This window comes from Dipodomys ordii, unplaced genomic scaffold, assembly GCF_000151885.1.
Source record: "Dipodomys ordii isolate 6190 unplaced genomic scaffold, Dord_2.0 Scaffold20, whole genome shotgun sequence".
Lineage (NCBI taxonomy): Eukaryota > Metazoa > Chordata > Mammalia > Rodentia > Heteromyidae > Dipodomys > Dipodomys ordii.
In genome coordinates, this window is record NW_012267236.1 from 6,822,145 (window position 1) to 6,835,709 (window position 13,565).

Here is a 13,565-nt window from a genome sequence, read left to right on the forward strand (position 1 = left end):
CCTTCCTTCCTTCCTTCCTTCCTTCCTTCCTTCCTTCCTTCCTTCCCTCCCTCTTGTCTCTTTTTCTTTTCTAACACAAAGCTCTGACATCTGAGCAGGGGGAAGTAAGCTGATCCCTGACACCCTGACTGCCAGAGCCCAAGCGGCCAGTTCCATCCCACTTAACTGCTACAGCTGAACTCACCATTTCTAGTGTAAAAACACAGGAGTTTTGTTTGTTTAGTTTAGCCTAGTCTTTCTCTCCCTCTTGGCTCGGAAAAGTCATTTTTCAAAGGGAGTAGACACCTCACAGGCCAATGCTAAAATTCCAAGGCGATCAAAGCCAGTGGGTTTGCAGGCATGGATACACACAGCCTTCCAGACTTGACTGGGTTCTCTGCTCTTCTGTATCCCTTCTCTCTGTGCCTAGCATGCCTGAAACATCTAAGAGGTGCCTGGAATGTTTGGGGTTTGACTGCACAGCAGCAGGAGGTTTAGGATATAGGGATTCTATGCTGAGGTTAAAGCTGGTATGGGATGGAGACTCTGGATTCCAGCCTGAAGAAACACCAAATGTCAACACACTCAGAGTCCCACGCACCTGGAACCGGGGCTGTAGTTAGATCCCAGGCACAGCAGGAATCAGACTGTACCAGGCAACCCACTGGGAGGGAGAAATGAAAGACCCAGAAGCATTTCCAACCCAAACACTTGCATCGTGTCTCCCCCAAACTCCTGTCCAGAGTGCACCCCATTTGAGGGAATGTCATGGTTTAAGAAGCTGATACTTTCCTTACATGGAACCTGGGAATTTGTCATGGAAAAGAACTACATGGCTCATCTTCTGCTTGAGGTGTTCTGTAGAAGGCTCTCAGGGGACTCCAGGCCTGGCTGTGCCCTCACTCACCTCCAGGACAGGCCTCGGTACTGAGTCAAGACGTCCAGGATGGCCCCGACTCTGGACCCGGCCCCATTGCCTGCCTGGGAGGGAAAATCAAGGGTGGGTGTGCCTGTTTTTCCTAGACTGCCATGTTTGCTTGCTTGCCAGAAGTTCTATACTTTTATCCTAGGCAGGACCATCTGGGCACACTCTGGAATCCAGAGTCTATGTAGCACCACATCCAGATGTGTAGCCTGCCATCCAAGATGGCTCCAAGATGCCTTTTCCATGATGGAGGCAAGCTCTCAGTGGAGAAACCTAGCACCATCCACAGCTCCAGCTCCTCCCGGGAACCCTGCCTGGACCCCGGTGGACAGAAAACAGTGAGCAAAGTGCTTTGGAAATGAGACTGTAACATGTCTTTTTCCAAAGGACATATTTTGGGGCCCTGTGTTTCTCAGTTTTTAAAAGTTTTAAAAATACATCATAAAAATACACATAACAATCCTTTTGTATCATTATGTCTCACTTATATACAGTTAAAAGAAACCTCATAATCCTACCACTTGGTTGGAGGAAAAGCAGGGTTGTGTGTGTGTGTGTGTGTGTGTGTGTGTGTGTGTGTGTGTGTGTGACAGCACTAGGGCTTGAACTCAGGTCCTGGATGTTATCCCTTAGCTTTCAAGGTTGGTATTCTATTATTTGAGCAACAGCTGCACTTTCAGCTTTTTGGTTGCTAATTGGAGATAAAGAGTTTTATTGGACTTCTTTGCCTAGGCTAGCTTTGAACCTTGATCCTTAGACCTCAGCCTCCTGAGTAGCTAGGATTATGGATGTGAGCCATCAGCACCTGGCAAAAATAGGGTCTTAAAAACACTGTGTGGACATCCTCCATAGTTATGTCCATATAGTTCTGGGTTGAACCATTCCAAAGAGTTTGCTGAAGATGGGCCTCAAGGCAGCTGGGGTGAAGGCTGATCTCCACAAGGGGCTCCCCAGGGAATGATTTCCCAATTTCCTGGTACCTAATTCCTTGGCTGCCTGCCAGGTGTGTCACACTCAAAGTGTTGTGTGCTTTCCTGTGGCTTCTTGTCCTGAGAGCATCTCCCAGGAGATCATAGGGGAGAAAAGTGATGTTAGCCCTGCTGGGCAGGAAGCAAGTAGGGTGCATCAAGTCAAGGAGCAGCCTGCAGAAGGATCCAAGTAGTAAGGCTATGGAGGTGTGGCGCTGTGGCTCAAGTGGTAGAGCACTAGTTTTGAGCACAAAAGCTCAGGGACAGCACTTAGGCCCAGAATTCAAGCCCCAGAACAGGTACAACACACACACACACACACACACACACACACACACACACACACAGCCCAAATTGAAGGGCCCGTGAGGTGAAGGGCTTCTGAGGGCTTCTGGAGGAAGAGAATCTTCTTCATGAGGGACAGGATCTAGGACTTAGGGTCAGGATCTCTGGATCCCAGGCCTGGTTCCAACACTTACAAGCTGGATGGTCATGGACACCCACTGCACCTTCTTGAAGGAGACTGGGACCTCACCGTGTGGTCCAGCTCACAGAGAGGATCCAGCTGGAGACTCTCTGGTCCAGGGGACAGCAGGCCCACTCCCTCAGGAGTGAATTCTGTGTGAGCCATGTGTCTGGGAATGTCTAGGTCCCCACTCTCAGCCACTCAAAGGACCTGATTGTGTTTTTCATGATCACCCTTCATGAGGTCTGAGGTGCCACCTGGAATGGCTGCAGAGTAGGCTTGATCATCCTCCACCTCTTCCAGGACTCCTCTTTTCTTATCCCTACCTCCTTGCTCCCATTAGTACCTGCTCCTCTCTCATCTCCTCTTTGGCTCCCTTCTTGGTATTTTCTCTTAGCTTTCCTACATGATCTTTGGAGATGCAATCTAGCCTAAGGTGGACCCTTCACACTGATGGGCTGGGTGGCATGGGTGAGCCATTTCTGTCACCCATGCTCCTTCAGAGCCCTCCCTACTCCTCTTCTCACCTTCAGTTCACTATAGGAAGAGGAAAGCTCAGGTTAGGATGTAGGTGGCACTGGTGGCTCACACCTGTAATCCTAGCTATTCGGGAGGCTGGGGATTGTAGTTCAAAGCCAGCCTGGACAGACAAAGCTGAGACTCTTATTTCCAGTTAACCACCAAAAAGCCAGAAGTGGAACTATGGCTCACAAGGTAGAGCACCAACTTTGAACAAGAAAGCCAAGTGAGAGCACTGAGTTCAAGTCCCAGTGCTAGCCTCCCAGTAAAAGGGCAAAGAGTGCTGGGTTTCAGAGTGCTGGGTTGCAGGGGAGGGCCTGGAGATCAAGACCCAAGATGGGAGCGAAACCTCTGGTCATTTCTCCTCCACCTTCTGACATTCACCAGAGTTTTCTCCTCTCCCCCTTTCTTCTAGGCTGAGTAACTTACTGTGAGGGAGTCGCCCAGGGCTCCGATGACCTTGATGTCAGCTGGCTTCAACCTGTGAACTGAGAATGCAGAGTTGGGGTGAATGGAAAGTGGGCCGTTCTGGTTCTACCTCCCCTAAATCCAATGATTGTCTTCAAGGAAAATCGAGACAAAGCCTGTATTCCCGGCAATACACCTTGGAACAAAAGATACGGTGCACAGGGCTCAGCAACATCAGCCGTGGACCCTGGCTGCCACCTCCCCTCTGGGCACCGGGGCAGAGGGGTTGAGAGCCGAGATGGAATCTTGGCTAGCGTTTGCGGGTAACACTGGATGCCATCAGGTGAGAAGTGACAAGCCCTTGCGAAGTAATTTGGGGTGCAGGGGAGGACTTGTGGAAGACATAGAGCCAATGCTGGATACATTCTAGGATTTGATGATGCTTGGGATAAAGTGTTACATCATTCTACAAAAGAGCAGTTTCTCTGAAGTGACAAAGGGAAATAACTGCTTTCCTAACCACTATCATTCTTAATGGAGGAGAGAGGCACAGAACATAAAATTCACTATTGTAAGGTGAACAGTTGAGTAACATTTGCTGTACAATCATCACCACCCGCTGCTCCCACATGAAGAGACCCTGAACCCATGAAATAGTCATTCTCCACCTCCTCTTCCACCAGACCTCAAACCAGCAAACTACTGTCTGTCCCCATGGACTTACCTCGTCTATAGATTATATCATCCCACACAATAGCTCTATATTATTTTCAAGCACTAGGGCTTGCCCTCAGGGCCTCAACTTGCTCAGCTTGCTTGTTCAGCTAGTTTGCTTAAGGCTAGTGCTGTACTACTTAAACCATATCTCCAGCCTTGCTTTTCACTAGCTATTTCGGAGATGGAATCTCAGACTTTTCTGCCCAGACTGGCTTCAAACTGTGATCCTCCAGTCTCAATCTCCATACAGACATGAACCAGCCAGGTTCTGGAGGCTCACACCTATAATCCTAGTTACCCCAGGAGGCTGAGATCTGAGGATCACAGTTCAAAGCCAGTGCAGGCACAGAAAAGTCCCTGTGAGACTCTTATTTCCAGTCAAGCACTCAAAAACCAGAAGTAATGCTGTGGCTCAAGTGGTAGAACACCAGCTTTGAACACATTCGAATAGATCCACACCTCCTGTAGCTCTGTCCCTCCCACAATGTTGATTAGGCCAAGGATGCTTTTCATGTTCTCTGAGCACTGTGTAGTCCCTGGAATGCCCAGTCTGCCTGGTGTTCAACATGTTGGTGGCATGAATCAATAGCTGCTTGGCTAGGCACTGGTGGTTCATGTTTTTTTCTTTTGTTTCCTCCTCCTCCTCCTCCTCCTCCTTCTCCTCCTCCTCTTCCTCCTCCTCCTCCTCCTCTATCTTCTTCTGTCTGTCTATCAGTTGTGAACTCAAAACCAGGGCACTGTCCATTAGCTTTATCACTCAAATCTGGTGGTGCTCTACCACTTGAGCCACAGCTCTATTCCCAAGCTTTTAGCTTGAGGCTTTTAGAGATAAAAGCCTCAAGGATTTTCCTGCCTAGGCTGGTTCAAACTACAATCTTCAGATCTCAGCCTCCTGAGAAGCTAGGATGACAGGTGTGAGCCACCAGCAGTTGACATATTGTTTTTTGCTCATTTGTTTTTGTTTTGTTTGAAGTCCATTTCTATATTCCTAATGAAAAGACCAGAACATTTTCTCTTGTGTCTCTTAGCTCATGTAACTGTGGCTGCCATTACAAAACCTGATGGTGGGGTTGTAGCTCTGCCTCTTAGATTCTTCCTTCTGAGGCCTCCCTCCTCCCTCTTCACCAGGCATTGAACCCTTTCATATACACACAGACAGACGCACACTTCCACATGATTATAGCCTGCTTGGGCCTTCCCAGCTTTCCATAGCTACACTATGTGGTTAGAAGAACAATATCAAATCACAAAGCCAGCTGCACACATTAGCACACGCCTACAGGGCTAAGCATGAAAACTTTAAAAATGACCTCTTCTTGAAGAAAATCAGGCGATGGGTAAAAAAGGCAACAAAATGGAAAATAAGACCCCCCCCACCGCTCCCCTCAACTCCAGAGTGGTTTATTTTAGCTCCTAGTGATGGCAGTGCATCACTGTATTCTTCTTGCCATGATTGAGTGGATTCTCTGAATGCTGGCTACCATGCAAAGGTTAGAGTGTATGAGACGGGTAAAATGTGGGAGACATGGGTGGGGGGCAGATTTACTTCCATAGCTTTGTTATTACAGGTTGCAAAAAGGCAGCAAAAATGGCACATTCCTATCTCTTAAATGTCCTATATATTGAAGGGAAACACAAGCACACACAAATCTCTCTCTCTTTTTCTCTCTGTGTAGACAGACAGGTGGGGTCTGGAGGAGGAATTATTTAGCTGGCCCTTCTAGACCATCCTCAGCAAAAAAGAAGCCTGAGTGGGAGGTGTTGGTTTATCTGGCATTTTAATTTGAAGATAGAACCCAATGCATTTCACTGGTTTAATATCCGATTGACCTTGGTTTGAGGTTTATTAATGCCATCATCTCTGACAATGCATATCCTAGAAATACAGCAAAGCACTTTGGCAATGGCTTGACTTGGAAAAAGAACTATGTAGAGATAAGATTAAGTTTATGTGGGCAGATCAGCCAAACATTATCTAGTACAAACTGTCCACTAGCTTGAAAGAAGTTGATAAAGTTATCATTAGCTCTTCAAGATTTCTGCACTGGGGACCTCTTATCTGAGGCCATCACAGAGAGTGAGCAAACTGCATAGGAATTAAGGGGTGGGGACATGTCCCCTCTCCACAAAAAGCTGTGCCAGGAGAAATGTTTGGCTCTCTGGTATCTTGTGCTTTGCAGCCCATTTACTGTAACCCTCCAGGCTATCATCTAAAATGCCAGCGCCCTCCTGCTTGTCAGTGAAGGTTGCCCTGCCCGTTTGCTTCCCAACTTTAAGGACTTAGATATATGTGCACCTTGCTCAGAGTAAGAGAGTAAGAAATGTGTTAATTTCCCAAAGAGATCATATAGGTCTGAAATGACATGCATGCCATTTGTTCGGAACTGACCACAACATATTATATCCATGCACTGAAATGCCACACTGTACTCCATAAAAACACATCTATTAAGGGTCAACTACAAATCCATGCCAATTTAAAAAGTGCTAGCTTGAATGAAAGCTTTGGGTACTCTGACAGAATTTTATAGCTTTCAAAGTTTTAAGTGGCAAAAACTATGGAACAGGGAGCCACTTAGACAATCGGGGTCTTGGTGATCAACTTGAACTTGTTCAGTAAACTGTTGGCACCTAGGAGCCGTGGATTATCATTCCTTGTGGATGGCAGACTAGACCAAGTCACAAACCCCATGGACAGATGGGGAACATAGAAACAACTTCAGGACCTGATCCACAGAATGTCACACTGCTGGTTCACAATGAGCTGAAACCATTGATGGGTGTCCAGTTAGTACAGTCACATGAGGATTTTCTTCTCTATAAACTCCTGGAGATCTCAGTGTAGCTCAGTGAGTCAGATGAAAGATACTAGAGACTTAGAATCAATAGCACAAAATCAATGAATGATTTAAAGACTCAATCAGTGATGGTAGCACAGAAGTAGCACAGTACCTTTGTGGATTGTTCTTTGTGCATGGAATTAACAGCTTCACAGCCCCATAGATCAGTGGGTGATGTTTTGTCACCAATGAGCTCTGAAATGCAATGAGAATGGGGCACCCAGGCTGCCAGGGATCATAGTTGGGGTGACAGGCAGTGTTCTAGCCTCAAATATCACGTTTGCAGTCAGGCATAGTAGTGCACATTTGTATTCCCCAGTGCTCAGGAGGCTGAGGCAGAAGGGCTCCAAATTTAAGGTCAGCATGGGTTACATAGTGAGTGCAAAGCCATTGAGGGATGCCTACTGAGACCTTGCCCAAAAGAAAAGAAGGAAGGGAGGGAGGGAGGAAGGGAGGGAGGAAAGGAAGGAAGGAAGGAAGGCTTTTGAAATGGTACTTTTGACAATGTTTAGAACCATGTATCTGTGCAATGAGAGAAATATTAGCAAAGGGGATTGCAGGAGAGGTCTTGAAATAATTCTGGCCAGGTGCTGGTGGCTCACGCCTGTAATCCTAGCTACTCAGGAGGCTGAGATCTGAGGATTGCGGTTCAAAGCCAACCCGGGCAGGAGAGACCGTGAGACTGCTATCTCCAATAAACCACCAGAAAACCGGAAGTGGTGCTGTAGCTCAAGTGGTAGAGCGCTCGCCTTGAGCTAAAGAGCTGAGGGACAGCGCCCAGGCCCAGAGTTCAAGCCCCATGACCGACCAAAAAAAAAAAAAAGAAAGAATTCTGAAGGCACAATAGCTATCTTATAGTCACTGAAAAATCATTTTAATAAAATATACTTTGGTCTAGTTCACTTTTAAGATCGTTAAGATCAACGCTGAATATTTATTTGATGAATTAGAAATACTCAGTAATTCAGAGTCCTTCAACACAACAGGGGCTCCTACTAAATGCAGAAGCACTGGAAGTATAAAGACAGGATGAACAAGCTGGGTGTTGGCGGCTCATACCTGTGATCCTAGCTACTCAGGAGGCTAAGATCTGAGTATCATGACTCAGAAAAGTCATTGAGATGCCAATTAATCTCCAATTAATTATCATAAACCTGGACTAGAGGTATGGTTCAAGTGCTAGAGCACCAGCTAAGAGTGAGAGTATAAGACCCCAAGTTCAAGCCCTGGACCAGCGCACCAAAGTTAAGATGAGAAGCTCTTTTTTTTTTTTTTTGTTTTTTGGTCCTGTCCTGGGGCCTGAACTCTGGGCCTGGGCACTGTCCCTCAGCTCTTCATTCAGCTCAAGGCTAGCACTCTACCACTTGAGCCACAGCACCACTTCCGGTTTTTTCTGCTTATGTGGTGCTGAGGAATCGAACCCAGGGCCTCATGCATGCAAGGCAAGTGCTCTATCACCACTGAGCCACCTTCCCAGCTCCAGATGAGTAGCTCTTATGAAATATATATTAGATGACTTTGGCAATAACAAACATGATCTCTAGAAGAAGGAAAGAACTCACTAGAAACACAATAATCACCAAGGATGACAATATTGTGGTCCCTGTTCTGTTTGCTTTTGTTTTGTTTCCTACCTCATCGCTCTGAAGTAAAGTTAGAATGTTCAGTCACAGACCAACAGCATAACACAATGTGATTCTCATAATTGTCCAGTTTACTGTTGCTTTTTTTCTAAAGACACTTTGCAGGAGTCTCACAGCATAGCATTATGCTCACATGTGTACACTCCCAAGTTGGAGAGAGCCAGGGTTTTGGTCTTGTGCCAATTTAAGTAGCTTGTGGAGGCCAAAGCCTATCTATCTTCTATCTGTTTACTCAAACAGCTCCTATCACTAATGTATCTCAGATTTGAAGGTCTTGCGATTTCTCGGTTATATCTTCAAGCACTAATAAATGCAATAATCTTTGGGTCAAGGAGTAAATAAGAGATTCACATTTTATCTGGCCTTTAGATATTTGAGATAGATTGGTTGTCATAGCAGAAACATAATCTCTATAGACTGCAAGATGCTTTGCAAGTCATCCTTTTGGAGTGATAAGATTAGAGAGGAGTGTGTATGATTTCACTGCAAAAAATACGGCTATTAAAACATTCACTATCTCTACTTAGATAGGCATGTATCTACATTACACGTATCTGTATCTACATCATTGAATAAGGATTTTTTTTTAACTACAGGAAAGCCTACATATAAAATGATCATTTAGGGGGCTGGGAAGGTGGCTCAGTGGTAGAGCGCTTGCCTTGCATGCCTGAGGCCCTGGGTTCTATTCCTCAGCACCACATAAGCAAAAAGAAAAAAGCCGGAAGTGCTAGCCTTGAGCTGAAGAGCTGAGGGACAGTGCCCAGGCCCAGAGTTCAGGCCCCACGACCGGACCCCCCCAAAAAATAAAAAAAATAAAATGATCATTTACTTTTGCAATTAAGTCCAGTTAGTTGCTGAGCATGGTGGTACATGTCTGTAATCCCAGCACTCAGGAGGATGAAGGCAGAGTCAAGGCCAATCTGGGTAATACAGTAGATTCAAGTCTAGCCTGTGCTATACAGTGAGACACCAAGTCACAAAACAATAAACAACACAATAAGAGCTAGTAAACTGTCCAAGGAGTTGTTACCAAACCTTGGTACAAATTAAATACTTGTGTGTGTAGGATCTATGTCACTTCTGGGTTTGGAAGTGGTTTATCCTCCAAAAAAGTCGAGTGCTGAAGGTTTAGTCCTCCATGAGCTGCTGGGGAGGTGGTGGAAGAGATGGGACCTACTGCCAGGTAATTGGGTCCTTGGGATGAGTACTGGTTTTTCAATATGAGTTGGTTCTCAGGAGATGGGGATGGTACCCCTTATGCACATAGCAAATTCCCTTCCATTTTTCCAATATGTTTAAAGCTAGCCAAGAGAAATCTTTAGCCAGACAGAACACCTGATCCCCGATACCTCACATTCAGCCTCCCAAACTAAGAGTTAATATGCCTTTTTTCTTCATGAGTACTCAGCGGCAGGTATTTTGTTATAGTAACAGAAACCAAACTAAATACAATTGTCTATTCCATTAGTCCAGCTTAGAACAAGAGTCAGTACTACATGAGGGTTTTGGTGAGAAGATTTCCAACCTACTTGCTAGTCATAAGGCTTGATCTGAGTGTTCAAAGCTAAGCTATGTGTAAATGGGAAACTAAGTCACAGCATTTATGCTGTATTCATAGCACAAGACCATTGACTACAAAGCTTTTTTTTTCTTCTACAGATTCCTTATACATACTATGCCATCTCCATGGCTATGTTATCTTTTCAATAATCTCAAGGCCAAGAATTCATCAACTGGAACATAAACTCTCGAACAGCGAACAGGAGGTATGCACAACTTTTTAATAAGTGAACAGATAACTGAACACATGTAGTACCCTCTAGGACAAAGCCTGGAGACCCACAGACTGAAACTTTAAGGCTCAAGTCATCCTGATCACAAAAATAATCCTCCCGTGATGCTCTACAGACACAGTTCAGGCTGCTTCACCCGAAAGAACGGCAGCTGCTCTTTGGAAAGGCTGCTAATGGCTTTTTCACACAAGGCCTAGTGCTCTATCACTGAGCCACAGCTCCACTTTCAGCTTTTTTTTGGCTAATTGGAGATAAGAATCTCACAGACTTTCCTGCCTAGGCTGGCTCTGAACCACAACTCTCCAATCTCAGCCTCCTGAGCAACTATAAGATTACAGGTATGAGCCATAGAGCCATGGTCTACTTTTGCTTTCTGTTTGTGTTCTTTGACTTGTTTTGGAGAGTAAAGTCATCCCTGAGGACTTCAAGGTAGAAACAATGATGTCAACACATTCAACTACCACTGGGCTCTGCAGAGGATGACTGTGAGGTCAATGCTCAATAAATGCTTTCTGATAATGATGTTATCACTATTTTAGTTAAAGAATAATTAAACACAGAAACAAAGGGTCAAAGGGTAAACAAATGCAGCAATGGTACTCACTGGATACTATGTTGCAAATGAACTATATAACTTGTGGGTGGGGATGGGAGGGAAAAACTGGGAGAGAATGAGGGAAGGGATGATACCGTCCAAAAGAAATCTACCCATTACCTAACTTGTAACTGTACCCCCTCTGTACATTGCCTTTATAATAACAATAAAAATAAAGAATAATCAGACACAAGCATGACCTCATAAATACACCTAGAGAACAACAACCATGTCCTTGGAAGCCCCTATCCCCTGCCAGGAGTATCTCAGATTCTTGCCACCTTAAGGTTGCTCTGACTTATGAGTTAGAAAGTTCCTGAGGCAAACTGTGTACCTGAAGTGGGGATCATGTCGGAGGGGTCCTTGTCAGGACATCTGATTTCTGTCCCTTCTCTCACCTGAAATGAGAAAATACAGAGAGATAAGAAATGATTGGAAAATAGGTTGGGAAGTGGACCTCTAGTTTGGAAAAGATCACTTAAGATTGAAGTTAAGCCAAGCTCATGCCTATAATCCTAACTACTCAGGAAGCTGAGTTCTGAGGATCAGGATTCAAACCAGCCTGGGCTGATAAACCTAAAGACTTCGATCAGCTGCCAAAAAGCTCAAAGTAGAGTTGTGGCACAAGTGGTAAAGTGCCAGCTCTGAGTGAAGAGGCTAAAGGACAGCATCCTGGCCCTGAGTTCAAGCCCCAGTAGTGGTGTGCATGTGCACACACACACACACACACACACACACACACACACACACACTAAAGATAAAATTTAGTGTCAAGATCAATCCCTCTCCTTCAGCTTCACATCCCATTGTCTAAACTAAATTGATTCCAAATCTGCTACCTTCTCTCCAGTTCCTTCTCCTTGGGCTGACTTCAGCCTTCCCTAGTATCATGTCTTTGGTCCCATGGGCTACTTCTCCAGCTCCAGCCTCATAGGGCTCTCAACGGAATGCAAGGATGGCTTGTCCCTGCCCAGGTTCTCAGTAAAGCCAGCAACTGCTGCCTGACTTATTATTGTGTCCCCAGAGCCGGGGGTCAGGGGGTGCCTGGTCCAATGGATGATCAGCACTCTTTGCTGGTTGTACAAATTAGTGGTTCCCTGGATTAGATCCACTATGAAGCCTGTTGACCCTTGCAAGGCCTAAGAGGCCTTCTGATATTTGAAACTATTAGGCATTGACCAGTGTCTCAGTGCTGTCCCCTAATCCCCTGCCTTCACCCAAATGGTCACTCATGCTCTCTCTTTCTATATCCGCCCTTCTCCTTCCTCACCTTTACTCTCAATGCTCAGTCTTAGTTTTCATTTGAGGCTGAGGTCACTGGTGCCCTAATGATACTTAGAATGGATTTCTAAGTCCATTTTCTTCCTCTATGTTCCCAGAATACCCCGTGGAAATATTAACTATACTTCTGATCATCTTGTGTTATAATTGTTGGTTGACATATATGTTTCTTTACCAGATTGAGTTCCTTGGGATAAACATTTATTTTAATTTTTAGATCCCACATCTGGAATTCAATTCATTAATTCAACTAAGTTGTTGGAGCTGGGCATAGTGACATTCACCTATGATCCCAGACTTGGTAAGGTGAGGCAGAAGGATGGTGAGTTTGAAGCCAGTCTAGGCTACATGGCAAGTTCCCAGCTAGCCTGAGCTAAATATCAAAACTTTTCCCACACTGATAAACAATAACAATAAAGATAGTCCCTGCCCCACTGAGCCTGCATTCTAGAAATACATAATGGGCATTTAATAAGTGTGTTCTGGAGGGATGTGTTTCTGCCTCTTATCAGATCTCATCAGTAACAACACTTTTATAGAACTTGAGGTTTCCCAGAAGACCTCTTTTCTTCTCTTCTCGTCTCTCCTCTCCTCTCCTCCCTTCCCTTCCCTTCTCTTCCCTTCCCTTCCCTTCTCTTCCCTTCCCTTCCCTTCCCTTCTCTTTTCCTCCTCTCTCCTCTTCTTCCCCTCCCCTCTCTTCTTTCTTCTTTCTTCATTCTTCTATTCTTTCTCTCCTTCCTTCCTTCCTTTCCTTCCTTCCCTTCCCTTCCCTTTTTGAGTAGTACTGGGATTTAAACTCCTGACCTCATGATTTTAGAGTGTCTGTTTAGCAACAGACACTGTACTATGTGAGCCACACCCTTAGGCCTTTGTGTTTACTTATATTTTTTTAATGGAGTCTCTTATTTTTGCCCAGGTGGCCTGGACTGTGCATCTCTGGATTTCAATTTCCATAGTAGCTGGGATTACAGTCATGAGCCACCATGCCCAGCGTAACTGCTTTATATTTAACTAATTGACTTTAATTTCATAACTAGGTAATAGGACTATTATTCTACTATTGTCCTCTCCAAGATTTATTTTAAATGAAAGCATGAAGAAGTTAAGTACTTACACACACACAGCCAGTAAGAATCTGGATTTAAATGTTGGTGGCTCAAGTCTGTAATCCTAGCTACTCAGGAAGTTAAAATCCAGAAAATTACCCAAAGTGAGCTTGGGCAGAAAAGTGCAATAGACTCTGGCCCCCTGATAACCTGCAAAAATCAGCATGGTTCAAGTGGTAGAGCACCTGCCTAACAAGTACAAGGCTCTAGTACCGCCCCCCCCCAAAGAATCTGGACTGAAACCCTGAGCCAGTTGTTGTAGCTCATTGTGCCACTCTGCCTGCTAGATATCCCCCAGCCCTGCCCCAGCCCTGCCACTGTG

General features: G+C 45.2%; 1 protein-coding gene across 1 annotated transcript in view; it reads right to left on the minus strand.

The window, feature by feature from the left end:
* Plb1 (phospholipase B1) overlaps positions 1-13,565 on the minus strand; it is a 125,042-nt gene that overhangs the window by 67,443 nt on the left and 44,034 nt on the right. The window contains exons 18-20 of the mRNA XM_013013528.1: positions 11,191-11,254; positions 3,287-3,345; positions 887-960 (exon numbers count right to left, since the gene is read on the minus strand). Coding sequence (XP_012868982.1) covers positions 887-960; positions 3,287-3,345; positions 11,191-11,254 — 197 coding nt within the window. The remainder of the gene's footprint in view (positions 1-886; positions 961-3,286; positions 3,346-11,190; positions 11,255-13,565) is intronic.